This window comes from Pogoniulus pusillus, chromosome 35 (assembly GCF_015220805.1).
Source record: "Pogoniulus pusillus isolate bPogPus1 chromosome 35, bPogPus1.pri, whole genome shotgun sequence".
NCBI classification, from domain to species: Eukaryota; Metazoa; Chordata; class Aves; order Piciformes; family Lybiidae; genus Pogoniulus; species Pogoniulus pusillus.
Genome location: NC_087298.1, coordinates 7,251,453 through 7,273,169, shown reverse-complemented (window position 1 = coordinate 7,273,169; position 21,717 = coordinate 7,251,453). Strand labels below are relative to the sequence as shown.

General features: G+C 40.2%; 2 protein-coding genes across 12 annotated transcripts in view; one reads left to right on the top strand and one right to left on the bottom strand.

The window, feature by feature from the left end:
- Nucleotides 1-21,717, top strand: part of RALGPS1 (Ral GEF with PH domain and SH3 binding motif 1) — a 95,959-nt gene that overhangs the window by 26,069 nt on the left and 48,173 nt on the right. The window lies entirely within an intron of this gene.
- On the bottom strand, nt 1,675-20,222 carry ANGPTL2 (angiopoietin like 2). Of its 2 annotated transcripts, XM_064171347.1 has the most exons (6): nt 19,895-20,222; nt 19,136-19,561; nt 9,056-9,912; nt 4,439-4,632; nt 3,952-4,222; nt 1,675-3,316 (listed from the first exon to the last, which is right to left on the bottom strand). In XM_064171347.1, the coding sequence occupies exons 3-6, from the start codon at nt 9,861-9,863 to the stop codon at nt 3,117-3,119; spliced, it is 1,473 nt and encodes a 490-aa protein (XP_064027417.1). In that variant the 5' UTR covers nt 9,864-9,912; nt 19,136-19,561; nt 19,895-20,222; the 3' UTR covers nt 1,675-3,116. The 2 variants fall into 2 exon arrangements, with proteins under 2 accessions (XP_064027417.1, XP_064027416.1); XM_064171346.1 differs by lacking the exon at nt 19,895-20,222 and having other exon boundaries at nt 19,136-19,721.

Sequence of the window (21,717 nt, the reverse complement as noted above, 5' to 3'; positions counted from 1 at the left end):
ACACTTCTGGCTTGTACCCAAGGGACCACACAAACCCCCTTTAAGGGGATATGTAAGCACCCAAAACCATCAGTAGCTTCATGTAGTTTGCAGTAGGCTTTCTGGAACCTTGAAACTTTTTGCATTTTTGCTATTTATCACATACTTGAGAAGACAGCATGATGTAGTACTGTGCTTATTTTAATGGTTTGGAGATAGGGTTTTTTTTGAGGTTATTGTTCCCACCACTACCAAAAGTAAGGGGCATGTTTCTGTAAAGGTGAGATCCTTTACAAATTGTTCTTTGCAGAACTTTTGTTCTTTATCAAGGGACTGTTAAGAGAAGATGCACCAGCATTATTGACAGATACCTTGTCATAGAAAGCTTGATTTAAAAGCTTTTTAGATTCAGAGATAGAGGATATGAACAACTGCTGGCAGTGTTTTACTTACTGTATTTGTGTTTATGAAGTGGAAGGCTAGCATAATTTCAGGAGTGTAAAGTTTTCATGCATTTGTGTACTATTTGTATACAGCTGTCCTGTCAGTCTGTTCAGCTCTCTAATCCTTCTTTGAAGGAATGAACTTTGAATTCAGGCTTGGTTTGACTTTGGGCAGAGCTAGAATCATAAAGTGCTCTCTTTTCTGCTAATCTTCTCTCCAGGGTTGTTTGCATAGTTCCCAAAAGGCTGTGTCTACATGGCATGCCAGAGTTCACCTCCATTTATTTCAAGCATGTTCAAAATTGTCATCTGGACAAACTTCTCATACTATGCAAACTCTTTGCTTTAAGCCTTTCTGCAGGACAGCAGCTTTGTTGGTGCTAGCAGTTGCTGGTTGCTTTTCTGCTGCCTTGTTATTTATGCTGCATTTTGTCTTTATTTTCTTTTGGCTGAAAAATAGAAGTTGGTAGCTGTTTTTTTCAGTGATCACTGAAAGTAGAATCATGTTCCTTCCCTGTAGAGTGTTCTCATTAGATATGCATTCAATATACCTTGCTCTTTGCATCTGTAATGAGCAGTGCATAAGTCTGGAGAGCATCTTTAGCAAGAAGTTTGAGGGGAAACAAGATTCTGTTTTTTCTGATTATACTCAATGAATTTGTGTACTGATAGAGATCCTGTGTTCTGCATGGATGAGATTTCTCAGGTACCTGCCTTTGTTGTTGTACCTCAGTATCACCTGTAGTGCTGCTATGAGCATTCTAATAATGTTTTAAATGTAACTTGTTTTCTATTTATGTTGTGCAGTTAAGACATCAGTCTACTGTGTGAGTTTTATTCTGTCAAAAGTAGTCATTATCAGTAGATACCAACAGGAATTTCACTGCCTTAATGCTGCAATCCTGATTGCTAGAGCACTGCCAGAATCTACAACCAGTAGATGTATTTAATATTGCCTAAAATGTAGTTGTTTTCAGAGGCCAGTACCAGTAGATAAACCAGTGGAAGATAAAGCTTGAATTCTGTTTGAAAATCCAGGACTTACAGAAAGTTCTTCCTCCTTGGGATGTGTGGAAATCTACTATTTTTCTCAGCTGAAATTTGCTTTGCTTTTGATGGTGCAATTCTTATACACTTCACACCTATTAATAAGAGCTGTATATCGGAACTGATTTAAGTCATGAGGCAAAGTGATGTGAAATTAATGATTATTTGAATAATCTGAACTAAAAGAGGATGAAGTCTTAACATGTCAAAATAACATTGCTTTATTAAAGGATTACAATATTACAGGGGTAATCTAATATATTAAAAACCCTACTTTTACTTATATACAACACATGCTACATCACATTAGTTTAATGCACATCATACTGTGGTAAAGAAGTGATGAGGTAATAAGGGAAAAGGTGTGCAAGCACACACAAACAGTAAATGTCTTGCAGGCTTACTGAACAATATATTGAACTTGTAAAGGCTTTTTGCTCTCCCCTCTTGTATGCATTCTTTAACTTCTACTTTTCATAGTAGTTGCTGTTTTGAAATGGGTGTTTGTAACAATCTGTTCTAGGAACCTACTTTAGAAGAGTATTAGAATAATCCCAGTCTGTGTTTCCTAAATTGTGACTGACCTCTAAATATAGATGAGTAAATCTATTTGATAATTTGACAGTAGTATCATACAATTGTGAAATATGGTAAATATAACTTCTTTTGGCTACAGGTAACTTCCTTTTCTATAACTTTCATCTACTGGTTAAGGATATTAAATAGCTTATATATTGGTATCCATCATTTGCCTGCAAAGTTGGATAATCCCTTTAATTTATATCCAGCCATTTTTGATTACAGAGGCTATGCAGCAGGTAATGACTGAAGTAATGTACAAAACACTGTGGCAGGTGTTGTGTAGTACAGCATGGTGGTTATACAGCACCTTACATCTTTTGTAAATCTGTTTTACTTTCCATATACAGGTAGCTACTTCATTTGGGTAAGAAAATGAATTAGTGCTTTTAATCAAAAAATACTAGAATCAGATGTGAGTTCTTAGAGGAGCAGGTTATTAAAATGCTCAGAGTGTGAAGGGGGAAGACTGCATTTTTCACAACAGTAATGATCTGAGTATCTGCTCTCAAAACCAAATACTTTAGTGCTAACTTTATTTATGGCAATTACCATTAAATCAGAATAATCACACTAATGTACATATACCAGCTACACAGCTCAAAGGATATGATCTCCTGTGTCAGTTCATTGCTAATAATAATAATAGAAAACCTCTTGCTGTACAGTTTGTAATATTTCCTGTATTTGAGAATATTTATACATAATATAACATACAAAAATATTTAAATGCTGTGGCAGTATTTTTACCATCCAAACTTAATTTACAGGGCATAAAAACCAGAAAGTTTATCTACAATCCATCTAAACCGCCAGTTCTAAAAGGCTTAATGTCACTACTTTTAGTACCAAGAAGTGTTCTGAATATTTTCATTTCGGTTCCTTTTTTTAATTCAGCTTTTTTTTCCTAGGGTGATTCTTGTCTATACAATATACAAGCCCTCACATCTTAGCAATAAATGTACAATATCTTACATTCTTTGTTTCTGAAAAGATAATTCCAGGTAATAACATCCTAGCTTTGCGTGGGTTTCAGTACAAGAAAAGAAATCCAAGAGAGGAGATATTTCAGTGGAATGTGTTTGGGTTAGGTCTTATCATCATAACTACTTTCTTTAGTGAATATGATCCCCCCCGGAATTCAGCCCAGTAAACACCGTCCTGATAGCGACTGCGGTAGTGGCCTCCACGATACCAAACTCCATTGAGATTTGAGTGAGCACAGGCATTGTACCACCATCCTCCCTTCTGGTAATGAGCACAGTTACCTGTAAAAGAAAGCTCTGGTTCAGTCTTTGGAGTAAATGAAGTATCTTGCAGCAAGCAAGCTGGGCACAAACCCATTTGTACAAGTGGTTTTTTAACCTGTGTATTGAACATGTAGATATACCATATGGTAGAGGTGGATGTGATATCCTTTAGGAACCAGCTCTGCAGTTAGGTTGTACAGATGGACAAGTTAGTGTTACTCTCCCTTGCTGGAAAACTTGTTTGCATTACTATCTCAAATAACAATCCCCAGCGTATTTTACTCTTTTAACGTAAATAATAAATAATTAGATCGCAATTTTTGTTTCATTGTTGGAACACAAAAGGGTAGACACATCCATTTGTTTCATGGATTGCATTGAGTTGGAAAGGACCTTCAAAGATCATTTTGTCCAAGTCCCCTTTGTTAGCAAGCACACTTCCAACTAAATCAAGCTGCTCAGGGCCACATCAAGTCTGATCTCAAACATCTCCAGGAATGAGGCTTTCCTATGTTACCAAATTGTGTCTCTAAAACTGTAATTTGTGTGTATTATCCTAAGTACTTTTTCTTGTTAAAAAAGGTAACAGAAAAGAGGGGAGGGACAGATGGACAGGGGAAGGGGAATGACTGAAAAAGCAAGGGGCCTTGTACCTGTGTAGACGTCGTGGTCCCGGTCCAGCGTGGTGAACTGTTTGCCATTGTGCCAAGTGAATGAATCTCCTGCGTTGCCGTTGTAGCGGCCCAGTCTCAACTTGTAATATTCACTTTCTGGTTCCAGTCTAAAGCTGGCATACTCAGCAAACACTTTTCGACCTGACCAGTCTTCCATTGTTATAAGCAGTTTGTAGTTGCCTTGATTTGTTAACAAATAAATATTTTCTAATCCGAGCCAATACTCTCCATCTATATTACCAAATCCTTGCTGTAAAGGAAGCAAGAGCAGCATGTTAATACTGTGTGTCTCTCTAGGTGGTAAATCTGAGGGTATTAAGAAAACCATAGTTTTATTTGATAGAGACTTCATATTCTAGAAGGATGAACACACAAATTCCATCTCAAGCTGTTAGCCAGACTCTAAACGAGCTTTAGCAATAACTCTTAGAGAATAGGAAATGTTAAACTGCTCACTTGTCCTGACCTTGTATGTCTCCCAGTTTCTGAAAAAGTTGACAGACCCATCCAGCCGTCTCTGAATGACTGTCCAGCCGCCAGGGTCGTGCCGTTGGTCACACCAGACCTGCATAAGCTGGTTTGTGTTTTCTGGTTTTACGAGATAGATGGAACTGGTGTCGTGGCCATCTTCTAATGCTTGTAGACAGTCTCTCCAGGGCCCTGTGTCAAAACAGAAGGACTCTGCATCAAAATGCAGCTGAACATATCTTTAATGCAGGTGAGATGTGAATTGGTAGTTTTTGACAGTAGGTTTGCTTCTGAGCAGTGTTTGGTCTTCCTCTTGCTGAAAGTGCAGTGTCTGCTAAGTGTTTTCAAACATTAACTTGTTGTAACTTCATTTCTGGAATATTTCACAACGAACTACTGAGAAAGGTAGATTGTTTGGGTTTGTTTTTTTTAGAGGAGCTGCACTTACTGTTTGTATCATCAAAGAAGCTAACTGTGAATGACTCCAGAGAGGAATATTAATAATTTCCTTTGGGGAAAAAAAATGGTGAACTTGACTTTGAGACATCCAGCTTTTTAGATCCCCTAAAAAGTCAGTGGCACAGATAGTAACAATGGAAGTGGCAACTTGAATTAAGGACTCAGGCATTACTGTTGTCACTTTAGTGATAACAAACAAACAGAAATTAAGATTTGTAATGTGGATTGCTCACTTACATAGTAAGTGAAATTTCAGATGCATGAGAAGACTAAAATACTTGTAATTCACAAAAAATTACAGATAATGTTTATTCTGTTTCCAGGAGATGCCTTTTTTACTCCCCTTGTGTTTAATAGAGCCCATAAGGACCTTAGGCCTTTTGAAAGTACCTCACATTTATGATTTTTAAAGACATTTCTCCAGTGGGAAGGTACTAGATTCCATCTTTAGGAGTTAGAAATTTAGATAGATCCCCCTGTAGTTGCTTTGCTGCATAAACAGAAATGAAGACAACAGGAATCCTCATCTGTTACTATCAAGAGAGTCTCTTTAAATTGTTTCAGTTCTACTCTTCTTCACTGTCCAGTACTGGTAATGGTAGAGTTTCTCTTGAGCTCAATGGAGTTAGCAATAAATTAGGTTTATAGAAACAGACTCAGTGTCTGGAGGGTGGGATTTTTTTTTTGTCTTCTCAACCAGTTAATCAAAGAGTCAGTGTACCAAGAAGCAATCCAAGATTTTTACTTTGTTATTCTTACTCCCTTACTGGTATTCACAGACAGTTCAAGTGCTGCTTCTAAGCCCCGTCACCATTTATCTTGTGGCTGTCTCTCCAGACGCTTGGCAGTTTAGATGTAGATGTAGTATTCTATGACACATTTGTGTGGAATTGGGAGAAGACAAATGTAATGAATGCTGATAATTTAAATTGTTCTGTTTTATCACAATTTCTACAGACATAGTGGAACTTACTAAAACCAAAAAAGGAGTGTGTCAGCCCAAAGCCATTACTGAAGAAACTCCTAAAATAGTCAGCCACAGATCTCTGATATTGTTCTCATAAAAACAAATACATAGCAATATATATATATCAGTTAGTATACTAATTTTCCAAAATTGTATCTGTATGTAATTGGAGATTTGTCATCTGGCATCAGAAATAAAGGAAAATACTGAAGATGATTGGCCCCAGTACAGCTCTCTGTAAGACATCATGGTTGTCTGCCTCAGGAGAAAAATACTTAAGGGATTTTTATGGTTTATTTATGTGAGGCTGTTTCTTAGTACTTTGCAGCAGTTGAAATAAAATACCTTTAGTAAGAACCCTATTCAGTGATTTCTGGAAATACTTAGGTTGCACAGAGCCTCATCTCACTTGACCTGCAATGGTTCCAGGGTTTGGACATCTACTGCTCTGAGCAATCTGGGCCAAGGTCTCACCACCCTGACAGTAAAACCTTTTTTCCTTCTATCTAGTCTAAAGCTCCCTCTTGTAGTTTAAAACCATCACCCCTCATCCTGTCACAACAGGCCCTGCTAAAAAGTCTGTCCCTGTCTTTCTCACTGGCCCCTTTAAGTACAGAAAGGCCAGAAGAAGGTCTCCCTGGAGTGTCCTGTCCTCCAGGCTGAACAAGTCCAACTCTCGCAGCCTGGCCTCAAATTGGAGGGTTTCCAACCCTCTCATCATTGTCTTGGTCTCCTCTAGCTCCACTCCAAGAGGTCCATGTAATTGCTCTACGTAGAAATTCACCCAATACTGCTTTGCACTGATGTTTTCACACTGCATACTTGAGGGAAATGAAATGTGGTATTTCAAGTTCTTGCATAAGGAACCCTGGATCTACATAGCTTTTAATTCATTTAAAGTCAGTAATACAAATGAATGGGAAATACAAAATCTGTTTTAAAGCAGTGAAGTAACTTCAGTCTTTCTGCATGATCTGTATGCATAATTAACTTAAGTGCTGGGTTTGTGGGGGGGTTTTTGATACTTATTGCCTACCTGTTCCAGTGTGTTATCAACTTCCAACTCTGTTGGGAGAAGAATATAGGAGATAAAAAATACACAGCCAGGTTTCAAAATGCACTAGGATAGATTTTTTTTCACAGATAACTAAAACAGAGAAAGCAAAAACCCATGGGATGTATTGCATTTGAACCTAGTAAAGTAGTGAAGAGCTGATTGAAAATGGGAACTGGGAAGCAGTGCTGGTGATCTTGATGGTGAAATAATGGAGGCCACAACTTTCTTTTCTTTAAAAAAAGGGAAAACAGAGAGCAGGAATTTTATCAGCACAAGGAAACTGGACCCGTTAATGAGGTTTCAGGAGAGTGTAACAGGAATGAGAAAGGTTTTCAAAGAATGCTTGAAAGTTACATCACCTACAGAGAAGTAGAGAAATCCTCTGCTAAGGTTGAGATCAAAGTCAAAATGTAGTTATTGAAGAGGCCATTCTGTAGTATATTGCTTCAAAGGAACAGACCTAATTCCTCTTGGTTAGTTTTATATAGAACATTAGAATCATCACTTTTTTTGGCTGAGGTTCTGCTTGCCACAGTGTAAGCTTTGGTGAGTTTATCTCTGACAATATTGTCAAATAACTGTTTTGTGGCAGTGTTTTGGAGACTGTACTTTAACACCTGCTCAAGTTTCTTTCATTATGGCTATTTCCACAGAGAAATAAGTTGGTTCCTTTTTCATGTGGAAGTTGCATAATTTGACAGCTCTACGGAGTTTGATGTCATTTGGAATGTCACAAATAGCTGTGTAATATGTTCTGAGTACAGTTCCATGTGCCTCACTGTTACAGGTTTTGGGTTTAGATGTCTGTGGGTTCTTTCTGAAGTGCCTGTTACACACTCAATGCTGAACAGATTTCTCTTACCTAGGACACAGTACTTGACTACTGGTTTGAAATGTGTGAGGCCACAGGTGAAACTGGATTCTTTACCTGATATTTTTGTATCAGATCAACTGATCTTTATTCTAATTTCAGATGCCTCTTACCTTGCTCATGGCAGAACTTCTAGAGCTCTTATGAGGGCTGTATAATACCCCTTACTACTCCACCACTTGCTTCCCTTTGCTCCTGTTTTAGGGCACAGAGGTCCCACGTGAGTTGGGGAGCAGATGTATATTCCTTTTTGAGTTACACAGGCACAAAAAAAATCACATGGAATAACTTCATTAAAGTGTACACAAAGTCTCAAACGCCTTCAGACATGAAGTAGAGCAGTTCCCTCTTGGGTGCAGTTAAATGAAATTTAGATGACTGCCTCTTAATTAAAGGAGTTGCAGAAAAATCTTGCTCTCTCATACATGTAATATCAATGGGAAAAATCTGTGGGGCCAGTCTGCCTGAAGAGGCTAAACATTCACCATTTATTTGCCTTTTTTTTTCCTGTGCTTGTACTACAAACATGTACATTAAAAACACACAAGACAGGGACACAGACAACATCAGATCTAGGAATTCTCAATTAATTCAAAATAATTAATTTGCATTAATTTTGCTAAATAAATGTTCTATTTATGATGTTACAACTAAAATGCTGCCCACTGCATGTTAGCATAAACCAATGAAGGCAGGCACAAGCTAAGCATCTGTGCCTCGTTTACTGCAGGACCAAGACAAATCTGGGCAGACCAGAGTTCATAGACATAATGACTCCAGGTTCTTCTGTCTTCTTGCCTGCAGTTGCTTCTCTCCGTAACAGGAGGAAGAACAGAAAAACCATGCCTGGGCAAGCCAGGATATGTGTAAGCCTATTTCTGGCCCATCAGGCCTACCATGACAATCTCCAGTATTGAATTCCTTTTTTTTCAGTTAAATACTCACTTAAATGTTTATTAATTTTCAAGGACTTAGAGTTTCATTTATTCCTCCTGTTCTAATATCTTTGCATCTCTACCTTTTTATCTTGTATTTCTACACACTTTACACTTTTATTTCTGGGGGGAAGACATATCTCTTGCAATCATTATGGCACTTGTCCAGGGAGGTGGAGTCATCACCATCCCGGGAGGTGTTCAAGAAAGACTGGATGAGACACTTAGTGCCATGGTCTAGTTGATTGGATAGGGTTGGGTGATAGGTTGGACTGGATGATCTTGGAGATCTCTTCCAACCTGCTCAATTCTATGATACTACTTACCAGATGGTTTGTCAGTTGAAGTTGGAATGCTAGTCACTGCAGGCATGGTTGGTAAGGTTGGTGGCAGAACCTTTAAGTTCTGATCACTCTGAATCTCATTAGTCGATATCTGGTTAATGATGCGGTTGTAAGTAGGAGGCTGGTACACTTTGTTTGGTGGCTGTGGAGTTTGTGGCAGTGGCTTTATGGATGGCATTCTTTGACAGTGTTCTTCCAGTTGGGCAATTATTATTGACTGATTATTGGCAATTGTCATCAGATGTTGGTACTTGTGCTCTAAGTCTTTGTATTTGTTTGCCAGCTGCAACATATCTGCAGTCTGGTTCAAAATCTTATTCTCGAGTTGAGAAAGTTCTAAGGCGTTGTCACGTTTGCGGATGATTTCATGCAGTAGCTGCATGTAGAGTTGTGTGACACGAGAATTCATGTTTCTGCTCTCTTTTCTTAAGAGTTTCACCTCATTCACAATCCCACCATCCACCTCCACCAGCTGCTGGAGAGTTTCTATTTGTCTCTTTTGTTTAAGAAGTTCATTGTTAAGTAACTGTAACTCTTGTTTGTTTACCCTGTTTTCAAGTAGAACTTCGGGCTCCTTAGAGTTTACACAAATGGCACCTGTCACTCTCTGCTGAGGTACAATAAAGGTGTAAGTGCACTTGTCCTGTGTCTCACTGGACCGCTTGTATCTGTTCATGTAAATGAATTCCTGTTCTCTTTCCTCATCGATGCCTTCAAATTCTTGAGCTTCACTTGCAGTAGCTCCCACAACAGATATTAGCATTAGACAGATGAATCTTCTTGTCGTCATGATCCTCTACTTCTGCTCAAATATTCTTCTGCAAGGAACTTCTGAAAGCCTGTTTTAAAATTAATTCAACAACCAGTAAGAAATAGGAAATCAGTGCAAATTTACAACTGATAATCTGTTCTAAAGCTTAGAGAATGCCACATAGTAATTAGTATGGCTGGGTACAGAAGATATGCAACCCGAATTTATGTTGGCTAAAGGGGACATCATTCTACCATTCTGTGGCCAGATCTGTAGTTACTAGTTGCTAGGTTATCCAAAGCCTGCCAAGAGCCACAAGGAACCAAGTACTAAAGATTTGAAGAGTCTGCTCTTCCAGGCAAGTACCACAAAAGTTTCCAAGATTAGTGTTTTCATTTAAATGTGAGTTATGTTTTCATTTCTTACAGTTAACAAATACAACCTTTAAGTGCAGACAGAGTGTAAGCTAATATGTGCTGTTAAAAGTTCTAACAATATTAAACAGCTCATTTGCAGTGTTTTCTAACTGCACATAGATTGCAGGAGATACAGCTTAGGTGCAGTGGTACTTTAGTCAGCAGTATTGAACCTCATAGTTTAAAAAATAAGAAAAGAAAAAAGTTACCCAACACAAGTCCTTAGGAGATATAAATTCAAAATTCTACTGCCCAAATATAGGCAGTGTAAAATCTGTTGTTTTTTTTTTCCAGACTAGTGGAATTTACAACTGAAATATTTTTTGTGACTGTCACTGGAGACATTGTCTCTACACTCATCCTGGTCATTTCACTTCATGGTTTCTTCTTGACAGGGGTAGACAAAGATAACCCCCAGCTATTAAAATTAGGCAGTAGTGTTTACTGACATACTGCAACAGGACCCTTCTGATGAAACAGTGATAGGATGAGGAGAAACAGCTTTGCACTTCGATCTGCAAATTTAGACTGCAGATAGGGGAAAAATTGTTCACAGTGAGGGTGGTGAAACACTGAAACAGGCTGCTCAGGGAGATGGTGGATGCCCCTTCTTGGTGGGTGCCAGGCTTGAGGAGACCTTGAACAACCTGGTCTAGGGGAAAGTGTCCCTATTTGTGGCAGAGAGGTTGGAACTAGATGATCTTCAGAGTGTCTTTCAACCTAAATCATTCTGTGAATCTGTGAAATTACACTTAGTTCTCAGATCAGATTCATACTCCAGATAGAAATTTGAGGCAGCATGGAGCTTTGTCAGTGTGCAAGGCCTGCTTGATGCTTTTTAAAGTCAAGATGATGTTATCGTATTTGTCTTTGCTTGGAAACCATTTCACATGGAATAACCATTTAGTCACCTTACTGCTTGGTCATCTTTTAAATGATATGACATGATGATAGGAACAGCTGTCAGAAACTGGAATGAGGCCAGCTGGGCACAACCGTGGACAGCTAGAGGCTGGTGGACATGATACGTGAGAAGAAGCGAAAAGAGCTAGGTTTGTTTAGCCTCCAGAGGAGAAAGTGAAGGAGGCATCTTGCTGCTGCCTTCAGTTACTTAATGAGCGTGCATAGAGAAGATGGATTATTTTTTAAGTACACAGTGATTTTATAAAAGTCAATGGTTACAGGCTAAATAGAAGTGACCAAGGATTGAAGCAGTCACCCAGAGAGGTGGTGGAATCTCTACTCTTGTAAATGTCTACAGTGTTGATTTAGGCAAGGGTCTGGAGCAGCCTGATTTAATGTTGAAATCAGCCTTGCTTTGCAAGGTGAAGGTGAGGTCCCATCTACTCCAAACTGTTGTGCTATACAGGCAGCGGCTGACTTTAAAGTGTTTTGGTTTAAGTGTGTCAAGAGGACGATGGATTTGCATGCTGAAATGATTACTCATGAGATATGGTTGTCAGTCATTCACTTTTTTTCTTGTTCTGAAATAAACCATGTAAGTTTCCATAAATGATTCAAACTGAAGTGATCAGGACTTGAGCCTTCTTAAAGGTTTTGTGATACACATTTTTGCCTCGTTTTCTTACTTGGAATGAACTCAATTGTTGTTTTGCAAACAGTATGGAACTGTGCCTTACAGAACTTGAGCGTCTTGAAAACTTGTCAGATAAAAGTTTGGAGTTTGACATGGTTTCTGAAAGTTTAGGAATGTTATTTGGAGCCCTGGAAAACAGGGAACATAAATTCACCCCAGACAGCTTTAACTTGCATAATCAGCATTTGCACAGCAGGTCACACTTGGAAACCCTGGCAGTTTTCCAAGCTTCATATTTCTGTACAGATGGACTGTTTTTGCAAATGTCTCTTGCATGTAGGTGTAAAATGAGTTTTATTTGGCTCTTTCACTTGAAATATCTTCTCCCCCCCGCCCCCTGAAACTCTAATTATTGTGGCCACTGAAAAGAAACTAATTTCCTCAGAATTCACTTGTGTCTTTGTTACAGTACCTCATAAATTTAGTTGAGGGGCTCATTCTTTTCTATTGAAGAAATACATAGCAGAGTTCATCATCTTTAACACATTTCAAAACAAAATAGTGTGTTTCAGTTGGAAGAGACCTTCAGTAATCATCTCATCCAACTGCCTGAGCGATTCAGGGGTGACCAAAAGATTAAGCATGTTATTAAGGGCATTGTCCAAACGCCTCTTCAGTGCTGACAGGCTTGAAAGCACCTCTCTTGAAAGCACCTCTCTAGGAAGGCCGTTCCAGGTTTTGGCTACTGTTTGCAAAATGAAAGCCACCAGTGAATGACATCAGTGTGATTAGACCGTGCTGAAATGTCTCTGTCACGCTCTTGATTACATGTCACCTTTTCTAAGGTGTTCCTCTTATAAGAAAAAGCATTGGAAGGAAAAGTACACTGGTAAGAGAATGCTCCTGTACAATGTAAACAAGAACCATGCTGGCTTCAGATGTATTGCTTCTTGCAGAGTCTGTTTATAAAGCAATCTCCAAGTTTTAACTTGTCCCTACTTGTTCAGTAAAAAAATCATCATTCAGAATGTGTTCAGGGAGAAAAAAGTTTGCTGGAGAAAATGGGGAGGGAAGCCAGAGAAACAATTTTAAGGAAGGATTTAATGCTTTTGAAGCTCTTCCTCCTCATTCTGAGTAGGAGAACATCGGATTCTTATAACAGCAGAATTCCTTGCCACGGGAGGAGATGATCTTACTTACTCAATGTCTAGCATACACCACTTTTCAGTTTTTCTGTTGCACTTATACAAAGTAGTTGCTCATACTCCATGTACTTAACTGTGCTTAGTGCTGTTGCTTGCTAATCACTTGGTTCTTCCTGTTTCTCAGGCTCAGGTGCCCTCTATCTCCTTTTGTCAGTAGCTCTTCTGCAGTGGACTAGGAAGGAACTGTGTCACTGCGGCTACACTCATCCTCAATGCCAAATTCCACCTAGGTAGCTGTAGGTTCTTCTAACTCACCTTTGCAGAGAACTACATTATGTAAAAGCTTCTCTGCAGGCTTGGTACAGATTTTATTATTACTGGAAATCCAAAACACCTGTGTGCTAGCCTTATGTGCACTGAAAAAACTTCAGCAAACAAGAAGTGGAAGGAGTGACAGAAGCACACTGTAATTTTAATTACAACTCAAGTAGAACATCTAATTAGAAAAAAATAAGGGGAGTTAGAAGCAAATTGATTTCTAGATTACAGTATCACAGTATCACCAAGGTTGGAAGAGACCTCACAGATCATCAAGTCCAATCCTTTACCACAGAGCCCAAGGCTAGACCATGGCACCAAGTGCCACGTCCAACCTTGCCTTGAACTGCCCCAGGGACGGCGACTCCACCACCTCGCCAGGCAGCCCATTCCATAGCGGTGTACTTGTGTGCTAGTTTGAAGCAGGCTAGAATGTTTTGGTGAGAAGAACTAGATTACAGGCTGTGAAAAGAAAACAATGGTGATGTCTGCTTCCCTCATAGGCTTACTGAGATGTATAAAACCGTAAGTCAAAACATAGATAACACACTCTGCATCACTCTCACTTGGGCTGCTGGCTGAGCTGCATCTCTCTAACCTCACCTTCCATTTTGGACTAAGGCACTTTGCTTCCTAACCCTCTGGGTGAACCTCCATTCTTCCTTGGGACTGGGGTAAAGTTGAGAGGGGTAGGGGGAAAGTGAAGAGGCTGTTAGGAGCCCCTCCTGGGGACTCAGGTTTCTGAGAAGGGAGTTGTGTTTCTGTATTACATTTTATTTTGTATATTTCTGTACATAACTGTATATACTGTAACTATCTGCTTGTATATTGTGCCAGCTGTAAATATAAGCTTCATTCATATTCCCAGAGCAGGCTGAGTCTAGTCTGGGTGATTTTCTAAAGGGGGGGGGGGGGGCAGGGAACACCCAAACCATCACAACTTGTGAAAGCAGTTTCCATGGCAGTTGTGTTTGGACAAACTTGCCCATGTGCAGATGCATCTAAACACAGTGTTATGTGTGTTTATCATACCTGGCACTATAGACTACTCAGGAAAAAAATGTTTTTCCATTTGTCTTTCAACAGTATAACTGCATCCATACAAAAACTTCTGGCAGCATTGTTGTGTGGGCTGTAATCACAGTATTCTTCCTACTGCCAGCCAGCATAAGCACGCTGGTTAAAATTCCAGTTTGTAGACTAAATGTTTGGCTATCTGTATATAGAACTGGAAGTAGGTAATAATTAGTTGGTTTGTTTGCTCATTCATTGTTTGCCCAACTGAGGATGTTCCCATGATCTGGTGAAAAAAAAGAAAAAGAGGAAATAAACTTTCTGAAGGGGCTATCAGATGGTTCAGTATTTGATTGTTTTTTCCTGTCGGTTAAAGGGAATAAGTAAATCAAATCTTTCTTTGGTTTTGCTTTGAAATAGTTTTCTGGCCTGTACTCTGTCATGTTTATATGGGACTTCTGGTTAGTAAAAATATTACAAGTATCTCACTGTTACGAATATCTTTAAATTCATATGTGACATTTCAACAAGATTTGAGGATCTTACCATCTAAATTCAAGCAGATGTTTCACATCCTATAGTTTAATTGCTGTCGTGATCCTGAATTGACAAAGGTCAAAATATTTCTACATGCAAAAATATTAATTTGGCAAATGTTGACTTTTTTTATCAGTTTGCCTTAAGAGGAAGCATTAAAAGTTGGCAATGTCAGCACTGCAGCCTTTCATTTTTCAAGCTGCTTATAATAAAATGCACATTTCATTGTGGATATTCCAATGTTTTTCATTATTTGCTGGTTGTAATCCTGTGCTTCAGAGGACCTCATTTCCACAGAATGGGTTGGTTAAGTGTCTCTGATATGATGAAATACCTGTCCTTGGGGTGTTTGTGCACAGTAGCCTTTCAATGCTATGGCTGGTTTGGAGGATGGAATTTCTTCATAAATAGACATTTCTAATACTTCTCTGGAAAGTAAAGTGTTTATGAAAGCCTGTATGTGTTGTCAACACTTGCATCTAGATCCAAAGTCATACTGCAATGTTGAGTCTTTCAGACATTGAGAGAAGAGAATCTTGTCTTCAGGAGCTTGCACTTTGTTCTAAACTTTTCAGTGTTATGAAGGAAAAACTGAGGCTGTAGGAAGACCACTGGACAGTGGCTGAGGATTTACTGTGTTTTATTTTGGCTTACAAATCAGTTGAAAGAGGAAATGTTTTGAAATTTAAGGAAGCATCACCTCTGCTACCACAGTTTTGAGTAATGAAAAAGCAAACTCATGATCTATGTAAATCTTGCAAGGAAAGCCTTAGCTAAGATAAAGGTGGGAAATGATTGCCTGAATTTCATAGCACGATACAGTCTTTGTATCTTACACTGCACTGGTATGGCTTGTTCCTACAGATAGGGAGCATAACCCAGTATCATAGAATCATAGAATCAACCAGGTTGGAAGAGACCTCCAAGATCATCCAGTCCAACCTAGCACCCAGCCCTATCCAGTCAACTAGACCATGGCACTAAGTAAAAGTAGCTAAAAGCAGTAGAATTGCTTCTTGCTGCTGCTCTTGTTTTTCTATATATAGTAAAATGTTATTAAGCCACAGGACTGTAGGTGTGAAAATGTGATGCACTGAGCTATATCAATGAAGCTTTTGTACAAGTGATACGTGACACTGTCTCCCCTTGGAGACTGCCTTACAGAGAAAGCAATTTTCTGTGCTAGACTTAGGTGTTACACGAGGAGTTTTCTGGGACTTCAGTAGCTAATTGAGTTGCAGTGTAGTTGAATTTATTGCAAAGATAATCAAATGAAGAAAAATCCAAGTAATTTTATTTGAGGAGCTCAGACATCATAAGCTGATATATGATGAATATAAAGTTAGATTTTTTTTGTGTCCTGTATGTTAAAGCTCAGGGACTAAAGGCATCTTTAGTTTACTGGGCTTCAGTTATGATAATGTTTGTAAACAAGATGAAAGAGTAGGTTTCCTATCTGACATCTTAAAATTAAGCAGGAATGCTCAGTAAGCTGTCAAAATAAATAATTCTTCATTTAAGTCATTGTATCTTTGGGATAACAGCTGTTATTTTTACAACAAACTGCTACAGTTTTGGTTTTTTCTCATTCAACCTCCCTAAAAATGGTTCCCAGAGTGTTACATCCCTGAGGAGGTTAACTCCATAAAGTTCTATTTTATGAATGTGTCATGTTTTCTTCTCGTTTGATTTTTGTTGGTGATGTTTGGTGGTGGTTTTTTTCTGGGATTTGGAGGGATTTGTTATGTTTGGTTGGTTGGTTTTGGTAACATGTGAGTTACACCGAAGAATGGATAGGCATGGTCCAATGCTTACAATTCCTTCCCATCCTTGTAAGTTGTGAGTCAAAGGCTTGATAGTCTAGAGACTGAGTCTGTCAGGTATATCAGAATCAAATGCACCATAATTAAACTGCTAACTTCAGCCTTTTAGCAATACCTAGGTAGATGAGAAAACATCTCTAAGAAGGAGGAGATGCACACTTTGTGCGCAACATTGATGTTTTCTGGTAGTTTCTGTATGGTTGTTTTGGCTCAGAAGTTAAAAACAGCAGTGCTGTGCTATGTATGGATGAGTTAGGCTTGCTGTGCTGTCGTTTTGCACAACATTAAGGTCTGTGAGTTTGTAATCAGTTCTTGTGCTGGTCATATTCAGTAGGAGGAGGCTCACAGTCGCTTGATGGGCTGGCTTTTCCTACATACCTTTTGTACCTTGTGTGCTTCCCTCAAGACTTTAGAGAGATGAATGAAGGCAGAAAGGCACAGTGTTAGGTAGCTATTACAGCATTTATAGATAAAATACTTGACTGTGAATTCACCCAGGTTTGGTAACTTCATTCTGAAGAACAAGCATGAAAAACTAGCAACAGATCCTCACTGTGTCTTTGATACCTTTGTCTTTGCTATTAAAAGGGGTTTTTTTAGATTAGTGCAGTTCTACATTTTAATTGGACTCTAGAGGCACATGGATAAAGGATGTCAAAAATGCAAAATCCTTCTTTAAAAGGATCAGAGGGTTTGGTTTTCGTTAACACATGTTAGTTTTTGCTTCTGCAGTGTCCTTTGAATAGTCTGTGTTTGTGGGACTTACAGTTAGCTGGCATGTTCCAGGCAGCAGGCCAGTAATATGATCTGTATTTCACAACACCGTTGTGATAAGACAGATAAGCATGGATTTTCTGAAGCTGCTTTCTTTCTTATTCCCTGCCCCTTTCCTCAGAGCTCATGTTCTGTTCTTACTTCTCCAAAACCACCTCTCTCATGGAACTACACTAATCCATCCTCTCAGCTTTTCAGGCACGCGTTCATATTTAATGTGGCTTATTAATTTTTGCTCTTTACTAAGGAGAGTAACTTCCACTGGTACAGGTTTTTTGATGTTTAGATGAAGACTACTGGAGTGAAAAACCTGCACAGTGATTTTTTTTTTTTGTTTTATTTTTCAGTTTTGTAAAAGGAAACAGCAATTCACAGTGAAATTACAGCACAGCAGTATGCATGCCACATGTATTAAGAAAAGCTTTACAGCTGTGTTTGAAGTTTTAAAGTAAATATAATAGGGGATGGGAAGGGCTGACACATCATAGCTTGCACTTTGAGCACTGAAAACATGATGTAAAACTAAGCTGAAAAATTAAACTCTAGCTTTATGAGGGGCATGATTCCTGGTCTTTTGCCAGTAGTTACTTGAGTCCGTTGTAAGCAGTGCCACACTGACAGAGCAATTAATTGCCATAGATACATTTTATAATGCTTTTTATACTCAGCTCTTCTGTCCACTTAAAATTGTAGGGGAATTTTGATTCAAGCACTAGTTTATCCTTCTTAAAAGGAAATGGATTTCTAAAGCAACACTTCAGAACGACAGTAGCTTAATTAGCTCTTGGAGAACTTTTGTTCTGAAATACTACTCAAGAGCTGCAAGAAACTCGCAGATTATGTATCTTTTGCCTTTTTCCACTATGGTGAGGGTTTTTTTTTCTTGCAAAAGAGCATTTTTAGTTAAAAGTATAAATTTTCTTTCTGGATTACCAAGAATTTAAGTCCTGTTGTTTGTGGATTGTTCTTCGTGCTTTACTAAAGTTCTGTCATAGATGTGGAATGCAATTATTGAAAGAGAGCACTGCTTTTGTTGTTGCTTCCCTTAACAGTGGCCTCACCTTATTTTCACTTAATCCAATCACTACCAAAAAGTGCTCATACTGTGTGTGCTCACATGTGAGCCTGCACATTGTCCATGAGAGCCCTTACACAGATGCACATTTTAATAACCGTGACTCGCTTTGCCCATGAAAAAGAGTAGTCAGATCGTAAATATTCAGTTCTTACACAAAGATGTCCATAAATGCTGAGTTCTTTATTGTATGAATTTTTGACAGCATCTTTCAAATATTTATAGACTTAAAAGTTCTGGCAACATTTTCTATCTCCTTGATCAGACATGAGTGTAAGAGAGATTTGTTAGTTTTTAGTACAGGTAGTCCTTCAGGAAAGTTATCCTGGACATCAGTATGACCTAGAAGAAAGGTGTATGCTGTTTCAGTGCATTTGAGGAAGTATGAAGCCCAAAGTTGCAGTCAGAATTAAGTAGAATTAAAGTTTTCATATTGTTGCAAATAACAGCAGGAGGACTCTTCACTGCCTGGCATCATCAAACATCTCAACTGTCTTTACACCTACATTTAATAATTAAAGAAAGGGGGAGGGGGAGTGGGACTGAAAAGCCAGGCTCGCTGCTTTTTCTAGAGCAGTAATCGCTTTGGCAAGCTTGCATTCACTCCTGGTAGTCGGCTGGCTGGCTCTGCAAATCCTTTAAACACAACCCATCGGTGATGACCGTCCTTACCTGCTCTCCTTTGGCTGGCCTTTGGCTTTTCTTCAGTCCTTAGCGTGCTTTCACCAGAGGCTTTCAGAAGAGCTGGGACGCAGGAGCTGTGACATCTCACTTAGCCAAAGCCTACCTCTTCCGTGACCTGAAGCGCCTACTCAGTACAGCCCTGTGTGCTGTACTGGAGTTACACAGAGAAGTAACTCGGTGAACTACAAAGGTCGTTCTTATCTTTTTCTTCCTTTTTCTTCTTCAAGCCTTCTCACAGCGTGGCTCTCCGGGCTGAGCCACCCATCCGCACCCTGCTGCTCCGGAGGCAGAGCCCCAGCGACTCTCGGGGAGGGCAGAGCTCAGCCTCGCTCCCTCAGAGCCTGGATTCCATCGCTTCACGCGAGGCTAGAGCAGCCTCATTTGAACTTCAGCTCCTTTGTGGTGACTTACATCCTGGTAGGGGGAAAAAAAAAACAGCCTGCAGCGAGCCGACCATTTCTGGTTGGAGGAGCCGCCTTCCCCCTCCCACCAGCGCCGGGGATCCACCAGCGGCGGCCGTCGCCCCCCCAGGCCCCGCCGCCCCCCGGGCAGTGGGGCCGGCTGGGCCCGCCCGCGGCCCGTGACCTCATGGCTGGGGCGGGGGCGGCGCGGGGGGACCCGGGATCTGCGCCCGCCGCTTCGCTGCGGCGCTGGTTCGGAGGCTCTCTCGTCGCTCCTGGCACCGCCGACGTTTAAGAGCTCGGCCGGGCTCAGCTGCTGTGATTCGGTGATTAGCGATAATCTAACCCGAAGCTATCGATCCGCCGGGTGTGAAAACGTTCTTCTTCAGAGCTGCGAAGAGATGCTGGAGGCCGTGTGTGAGCAGCGTGGGGTTGGTGTTTTAGACCAAAGGAGCTGTTAGGATGTGCGACTGTGTATAGGATCCGTCCCCAGGATGCCGGGAAGGGGGCGTACGGGGTACTTCCTGCTTCATCGTCGTGTCACAGCGGTCCCTGATGCGGAGCAATGGGAAGTTTGTCACCGCAGGCACCAAGGCAGGCGCTGCCAGCTCTTACTGACTGCGCTTCAGCGGTGAAAGGCTGCGTTATGCGGAGCAGCGCTCAGGCTCTCCGTTGTCACCACTTCCTAGGTCGTTTCTGTCAGGAAACAGCATGTTCCAGGGGAAAAAAAAAAGAAAGAATCAAATTGTCCAAATTGAAGCTCTTAAAGTAATCTAGTGCAGATTGAGAATCCATCATTTGGCTGAACACCAGTGCATTTTTTAATGTCTGCTTGGTACTCATGTCAGTGTGTTTCTAATTTGTTTGCTGTGAATATGAGTTCCCTAAGACCTTCCTAAAATTTGCTGTTAGAGAACTTTGGGTGTAGAATCCATTCGACTATTAGCTATCACCTCTGGGTTGACAAGCTTTGCACCTAAGGTGTGCTTGTAACTTGCTGGGAATCTTGCAAAGAAATTGTCCAAAAAAACCTCCAATAAAACCAGAGTAATTAAGCTACTTTTTATCAACAGTTTAGCAACCCAGACTTATTTCAGTGGTGTTGTGCATCCTATCCTTCTTTAGACAGCTACGTGGTATTGAAATCGGTGGGGATTGGTCTCTTCTACCAGGCAAGCAGTAACAGAACAAGAGGACACAGTATCGAGTTGTGCCGGGGGGAGTACAGGCTGGATGTTAGGAGGAAACTCTTCACAGAGAGAGTGATTGACATTGGAATGGGCTGCCCAGGGAGGTGGTGGAGTCACTGTCCCTGGAGGTGTTCAGGGAAAGCCTGGATGAGGCATTTAGTGCCATGGTCTAGCTGGCTGGCCAGGGCTGGGTGCTCTTGAAGGTCTCTTCCAGCCTGGTTGATTCTATGATTCTGTGCATTCTGTGATTCTATGGAAGGGATCTCTAAAGATCATGCAGTCCAACTCTCCCTGCCAGAGCAGGATTACACAGAGTGGGTCACACAGGAACACATCATATGGGTTTTGAATGTCTCCACAGAAGACTCCACAACCTCTCTGGGCAGCCTAAGCTGTTCCAGTCTTCTGCCACACTTCTGTCACACAGTGAAAAAGTTTCTCAATATGTTCATGGGGACCTTCCGATGCTCCAGCTTGAACTCATTGCCCCTTTTCATACTGCTGTCCAGTGATAGTATGAGCCTGGCTCTGTCCTCCCAGTACTCATCTTTCACATCTTTATAAACATTAACGAGATCATCTCTCAGTCCTCTCTTCTCCAAGCTGAAGAGGCTGAGCTTCCTCAGCCTTTTCTCATAAGGCAGATGTTCCACTGTCACATAATGTGTTTGTTCATGGTTTTTCAAGCAATTCTTAAGACCTTTGGGTTTTGAACAAACTGAGGAAATCACTCTGCGAACACTTGGGTTAATCAAAAGACAAAGAGGTTTAACAATAGTGGATTAAAGCAAACTTATCTGTTCCACAAAGTTCAGACATGGATAGGTACTGGCTTTTATAGCAATAAATTATTTCTATCATAAAAGTGAATGTCTGCTCTGTCAGGAAAGCACATGTTTAAGCAGGTGACACTAATAATTTAGTACCCCTTGGGCATTTAAAGTTTCTTGTAGTTTTACCATATGGCCTGATATCCTTG

Bases quoted from the DNA above. Each gene is read 5' to 3' on its own strand.
- ANGPTL2 (XM_064171347.1), bottom strand. From the start codon at position 9,863: ATGACGACAAGAAGATTCATCTGTCTAATGCTAATATCTGTTGTGGGA. The intron at 4,223-4,438 runs GTCAGGACAAGT...CTTCCTTTACAG, and splicing joins GAAACTGGGAGACATACAAG to CAAGGATTTGGTAATATAGA. The intron at 3,317-3,951 runs GTACAAGGCCCC...TTTCTTTTACAG, and splicing joins GGACCACGACGTCTACACAG to GTAACTGTGCTCATTACCAG.